Source organism: Sabethes cyaneus, chromosome 3 (assembly GCF_943734655.1).
Source record: "Sabethes cyaneus chromosome 3, idSabCyanKW18_F2, whole genome shotgun sequence".
Classification (NCBI taxonomy): domain Eukaryota; kingdom Metazoa; phylum Arthropoda; class Insecta; order Diptera; family Culicidae; genus Sabethes; species Sabethes cyaneus.
In genome coordinates this window covers 221,083,895-221,090,526 of record NC_071355.1, presented here as the reverse complement: position 1 = coordinate 221,090,526, position 6,632 = coordinate 221,083,895, and the positions used below count along the sequence as shown (strand labels likewise).

The 6,632-nt window shown below is 42.8% G+C and overlaps 1 protein-coding gene across 2 annotated transcripts; it reads right to left on the bottom strand.

The window, feature by feature from the left end:
- Positions 1 to 2,089: 2,089 nt before the first annotated feature.
- On the bottom strand, positions 2,090 to 5,285 carry LOC128741460 (serine/threonine-protein phosphatase PP2A 65 kDa regulatory subunit). 2 transcript variants are annotated; one of them, XM_053837288.1, is made up of 6 exons: positions 5,153 to 5,285; positions 4,906 to 5,011; positions 3,890 to 4,537; positions 3,062 to 3,827; positions 2,724 to 2,993; positions 2,090 to 2,662 (listed from the first exon to the last, which is right to left on the bottom strand). In XM_053837288.1, exons 2-6 carry the CDS (start codon positions 4,996 to 4,998, stop codon positions 2,655 to 2,657), a joined length of 1,785 nt encoding a protein of 594 aa, XP_053693263.1. In that variant the 5' UTR covers positions 4,999 to 5,011; positions 5,153 to 5,285; the 3' UTR covers positions 2,090 to 2,654. The 2 variants fall into 2 exon arrangements, with proteins under 2 accessions (XP_053693263.1, XP_053693262.1); XM_053837287.1 differs by having other exon boundaries at positions 5,157 to 5,285.
- Between the last annotated feature and the right edge of the window lie 1,347 nt (positions 5,286 to 6,632).

The following is a 6,632-nucleotide window of genomic DNA, read 5'->3' as shown; positions in this document are numbered from 1 at the left end:
TAAATATTAGGGAATAACTAATTTTGCATTGTGTGTCTCCGTTTTCAGTGTGGCGTAAATTACTTCCGCTATTCCAATTTTGTAACGATGTCAAGAGCATCTGGAAATGCTAGAAGGTTACTTTTGCCGAAGATCGTTCCTTTCCTTTCGAAGCCCGCTCGCATTTAATAGCGATGTTAAAGAACACACAGGTCCATTCCTTTGCTGCAACCCTTTGCGTAATTCTAAAGGACTCGAGAGTGCTCCCGTAACACGTACCTAGCACATTACTCGCTCCAGGGTAGCTTTGATCAGCCGCGTCAGTTTGTCCGGAAAACCAGTCTCGTGTATTATCTGCCATAGCTGAACGCGTTCAACAGTATCGTATGCTGCCCTGAAATCGAGGAAAATTACATGTACGTTGGGCGCTCTAAGCAGTGCTGTGCACAATGGTCTTCCGGCGAGACAGGGAATTAGGGGCAGGCCCAACAACCCGCCCGGGAAAATAAAAAGTTACCAACAACGAACAACAAAATACGGATCGGAACAATCGGCGTCGACCTACGCGACGTAATAAGGACTACGATTGGAAACTCGGGGCGGGGAATTGCAAATCGCTCGGCTTCCCGGGTTGCGATAGGATAATCTATGTTCAGTGCAAAATTAAATGAACTTTTTTGATGAACAACTTTGCTAATACTTTTATTTCTGTGCATATATGTTTCAGTCCACTGGATTGGCTTCCCCGTGAATAGTTCAGAACAATCTATGATGAACGAACCCCGAAACTGCGAAGTCGTAGCACTGCAGGAACTTTGCTGGACAGGACAGAAGGTATGGAAAGGCGGGCATCGAGCGGCTACTTTCTACCAGAGCTGTGGTACTGGGAAAGATGCGCCTGCGTGTGATTGGTTAACATCAGATCAACGCAAAGATGTGCAAGTTGAGGATTAAGGGCCGTTTCTTCAATTACAGTGTCATCAATGTGCACTGCACTCACGAAGAAAGACCCGATGACGAGAAGGTGGCGTTCTACGTGCATCTGGAACAGACAGGTGTATGATAGCTGTCCGCGACGGGACGTGAAAATCGTCATCGGTGACATAAACGCGCAGGTGGGACGGGAAGCTATGTATAGACCGGTAATCGGATCAAACAGTCTGCATGCCGCAAAGAACGACAACGGCCAACGATGCGTAAATTTTGCAGCTTCCCGCTGTATGGTAGTCCGAAGTTCCTTCTTCCCCCGCAAAGATATCCACAAGGCCGCCTACAAGGTATTCTCCCAACTTTTATGTCGTTGATTATCACTATTTGCAAAGGAGTTCGTGGGGCAATATCAAGCCATCACGGATCAAATTTTCGCGCTTCGGCAAGTGTTGCAGAAATATCGCGAATACAACGTGCCTACGCATCATTTATTATTCGACTTCAAATCGGCGTATGACGTATTCTGTATTTCAAACGGATCTGTATTTCGTTCGACTTGTTTCGAACGAGATGCTTTGCCCATTTGATTTTGCTGGCGAAAATTTCGTTCGAAATACCAATTTGTTCGAGATATAGAATAGCGGTGATTGTGTACTAATTATTCGCCGAGTAAACATTTTATGAATTAGCCTCAATCCTGTATTTCCAAGGATCGGTTTTTCTATCAAAAAGGGTGAGAATTTTCATTCTGCTTAGCAAAATCAATAGCTGTACTTATGTAGTTCGTTGCATAAGCTTTAGGTGGTGCTACCCTGAAAGCTCGTGAGCATGCCCAATGTCTCGCACGGCCCAAACTCTTCTTTCCGAAGAAGCAAGTCCGCTTCCCCTGCCAACATGTTACCGACTGGGGTTAGTTAAGCACAAATGTTTCCCACGATTGTGAGAAACGGTGCTGCTTGAACCTCAAATGTTGAGGTTGAATAACTGATCTTCGCGTTGTCTCGCATGCCCACTTCATTAAGTGGGAATTGTATTGCGCCTTGAATCCAAACATTCAAGAGTCATGATAAATATGTGTGACATCTTTTGTGCGTTCAAGTCTCCTATTCTACAAGAAATTAATCTGCCGCAACTTTAGGTTTTGTTTTTATTCGAAAGAAATTACTAATGTGCACATGTATTCCGGATGGAGCTTTTATTGAATGTTAAATTATCTTACGTTATGTGTGTTCATCATTAAATTTAAACTTAGATTACTGCAGATGGATATACTTGTTCTGTGGTTTTTTTTTCTCATATTCATGTTACATTTTTCAGTTTCTGTTCTAAAACAAAACCGAAGTCAAAATGCGTCTGTGTCCCTATTTAGCCGTGAAGTTTGTCACAGTCAGTGTTGTTAAAAAATGAAATTTTGACGGGCGTCGCCGTCGCCTGCGGGCAATTTTGTCTCTGATGATAGCGTTGGTGAATGTTAAACAATAAGTATATTTATTTCTCAATACGGTTAACCTTTCTAATGTATCGCGTAATCGTGTTGCTGGTTGGCTCTTCCACCAGGATTGAAGGAAATAAATAATTGATTAGTATTTGAGTGAGACTGTTCGTCGTGAAAAAATAGTTGCTGTTGCACGCTTTCGCAGTCGAGCGTAGCCAATCTCTAGATAAGTAGTAATTCTTTAATCATTAATGTTTTTATTTCCTTCTACTTTATCTTCAACAATGCATACAAAATTATTCGGTTGCGATTAAGCAGCTATGAAAGATAAATGATGAATTAGAACCGGGATTTTACGGAAAAGCTCAACGAATCTTACCTGCAATTCCAACCATCGCTTCCGAGGCGAAATACTTTACATCGACATCGGCGTCCGTATTCAATTTTTCCAGGATCGGTTTAACGTGCTCGTCAATAGCTGCCTGATCCAGGAAAGGGGATAATTTCTGCAGACTCTTGGCGACGTTGAACCGTACATTTGCTACGGGGTCCGTGGCGAGAACCTTAATGGTTGGCAGAAACAGACGCTTAATAATGTCTGCTCCGACAACGTCAGCCAGGGCATTAATGCAGAAAAGACAAGTCATTCCTGTGGAAATAATAACAACAATTAAGAGGCTGCACTACAATAGTTCAAATTCTAATAGCATTACTTACGGTGCAAATAGTTACTGTTTTTATACATAACGAGAATTTGATTTATGATATTAGTTTCAGCCCACTGAGTTCCGAATGTTTGAACGATCTTCTTCATGTTTAACGTTGCCGCCTCACGGATCGCGTATACATGATCGTTAAGCCAGTTGAAGCAAAGATCGCGCAACTTTTGGTTGAAATACTCCTGACCAAGCTGGCCGGCCAATAGAGGCATGTACTCGATAATAGCCAATCGAACGCGCCATTTGGAATCCTCCGCGAGTTCTACGATAGCCGGTAGCAGAGACTGAGAGAGTTGTTGAATGCCAATGACGTCGTTAATGCAATCCAGCGTTGAAATGATGTTCAGCCGCACTTCTGGCCATTCGTCTTTAAGTTGTAACAGAAACAGTTGCAGTAGATGCTCGATCGTATTTTGACGACCCAGAATAGGACTGAGACCCATAATAACCGATGCCAGAGCTGATTTTACATGTTGGTTTGGGTCAGCAACCAGTTCCTTGACGTAGGGCAAAATAGAAGTCATGATAATCTGCTCTTGGCTACTCTTTTCCAAATTAGAACAAAATTCAGTCACTTTTGTAGCAGCGGATGAGCGCACTTCCGCCTCAGTATCCTTTAGTAGGTATTGAAACGCAGGAACCAGATCAGTTTTCGTGATTTCCGGTCCGACGGCTTTCTGCAGATCGGTGAACTTTTCTGCAACCATGTAGCGTACGCGCCAGGAAGAGTCGTTCACGCACTGACGCAACGTTGGCATAACGTTCTGAAATCGAAGAAAACATTGTAAGACTATGCTAGTGGCAAAGAATCAGCAAAAATACTTACGTGTTCTACATCGTCCTGCTGCAACAACTGAGCAATACTAACACATGCTTCTACAGCTAACAACCTGACAGAATCTTGATCATCTTGAGCCATCTGTACGAACATCGAGATCAAGTCCGACTTGAGATACTCTACTTCGACCACCTTAGCGAATTCTCCCAACTTTCCAGCTGCAGCCCTCCGTACCATCGGTGTTTCGTCCTGGCAAAGTTGCCGGAAGTTGTTTCGCAGTTCTGCCTTGACCGCAGCGGACACCCGTGGATAGCAAACTGAGAATAGTCCGCAAGCCGAGGTACGGGATGTAAACCAATCACCGGAAACCAGTCGCTGCAGAGTAGGTACAACGTGAACCTCCAAATCTTGAGCACTGTGTTGGGCAGCAACGATACGCAGCGACTCAACAGCCTTGTCGCGGACGACAGTTTCCTCGACGGTTGCCAACGATTCCAATGGCGGAATTAGGTACATTGCATAGTCGGGACCTCCGACCAGAGAGGTAAAGTTGCCCAGTTGCTCGGCAAGTGCCAATAGAACCTCATCTTCATCGTAGATAGTTTCCGTTAGAAACGGGATCAGTTCCGTCCGGGTTCGTTCCTCGCCAAGGGCAAGCGCAATGGTAGAAAGTTTTTTAATCGAGTTCAAACGAAGCTAGAGGAATAAATGAAATAATAAATTTTAGTCAATCTAAAAAGCGAAGATAAGTCGACGTTCGAGAATTTAAACTTTAACTCCGCTTGAAATTTAATTTGGTGACGCAGTAATAAAATTATAGCCGAAGAGAGTGGAACTTTCCCGTTCAATAAACCAATCAATAGTTGTTGCGAATGTTTTTTAAGAAATTGGCATTTTGTACGCACCATTGAGGAGTTAAAAATAAAAGGCTACTTCCCTGAACCAGACATTTCGACTGATCGATCACAATCACCTTGACCTATTATGACCTCAGTCGTTATACGTCCGGTCAAGCTGCCATCGGAAACAACCCAAAAATTCACCGAAATTTTGTTCGCACTAACCTGAATATCTTCATTTTTCAGCTCATCGATTAAGACCGCAATCGGATAAAGGGAATCGTCCGCCGCTTTATCGCCACTGGTACTGGCAGCCATGTTTTGTGTTGTTCTGAAACAGATTAGAAGATTATTCACCATCTACCATTCAGATACCGCAATTTTTTTCACGAGAATTAAGCCCAAATTTGCGCAACTTCGGTAACCTAACTATGATAATTGTATTGTTTAATGTTCATTAATCACGACTTACGTACAATTAAAACGTTTTGCTAGCTTTTCTCACACAATTCCGATAATTTCCGGAAGAGTTCTCAGCTCGATGATAAAACTTTCTTCACTTGTTCGCACGTTCAGCGTAATCAAATGCGCTAAGTGCTAGGAGGCGATTTGAATGGGAATGTCATTTCTGAAGAGATGAAAACGAAGACGTCACAAACACACACAAATTGCACATTTTGGTTCTGTTTGGTTGGCAGATGCTGCACCTGACAGTCAGTGATGCCAGATAATCCAGGTTTTTACGAGGCGAACGGCGCGCAATGAGGTTTAAAAAGGTGTGGCAGATGAAGACATTTGATGGTATTAGTAGCGAAAAATCAGAAAACGACGTCAAACTACAAAAACAAACCGTGTCGGAAAATGGGGTTTGTTTATGGAGTTTGACGTCACGATTCATCGTGATTGGTCGATTTACGATTCCACCCACACCATGATGAAATTAATTCACTACACTAACACCACTTAACCAACATTGCCACACCTATGTATATCACATTGAACGAGGCGGACGCAAGCACCCCGCTGTCACAAATGTCATTCCCATACATTTTTCGTGTAGCCAACATCTCATCTAGCCCACAACAAACTTTGCCTCGGACAAAATGTATTTGTGAGTAGCCCGCTCTAACTTCAGCCTCGGATGAATCAGTATTGGTAAGCTCCCGAACAAAGTTACTTTTTTGCTTTTTTTCTTTTTGTGTCGGACGTGTAGGAAGCGTAAAAAGATGTTAGCTACTTCTTTACCCTTCAGTTTCATACGCCTGGACGCAAGTAGCTGGCAGGCAGCCATGTTTTCGATGCCAACATGTTAGCGTTAGCGTAAACGAGAAATCATATATTCGCCACTCTTCACACAAGTTAGCTCTTCAGCTGTCAGTGGGGCCCACGACTCCTGAGCCCGCCTGATGTTAGCTCTCGTCAACGCAAAGCAAACGAGATAAAGGTGCCAGTTAGCTGGGCGGACGTTGTGATCCGATCAAGGGGTTTCCAGTAAGGCGTATAAGTGCGTAGTAATCAGAGATTACTTTTGTAATCATTTGCAAGTCAATTAGGTAATCAATGGTAATCGGTAGAGTAATCAATAATAATCTTAAGTAATCATTGGTAATCATGATCAATTGATAGTAATCACAAGAGATAGATTACTGGTAATCAGAGGTAATCAGTAAAGTAATCAAAAGGAACTTTTTTCAAAGGTGCTTAGTAATCATTGCTGTTGGAAACCCCTTGGATCCGATGTGAAGTACAGAGATGCCAGAAGTGAAGACATGTCTTCATTTTGAAGACATCTTTGTTACAAAAAAGTGAAATGTCTTCACTTGAAGACATGTGAAGACATGTCTCGCGTCACTTTTCATTTCGTCCAATGTAACAAATGTAAACAAATCCGGTTTATCACAACAAATTATTGCTCTTTTTAAACTCTATGTTATACAAAAACGCCTGCCCAA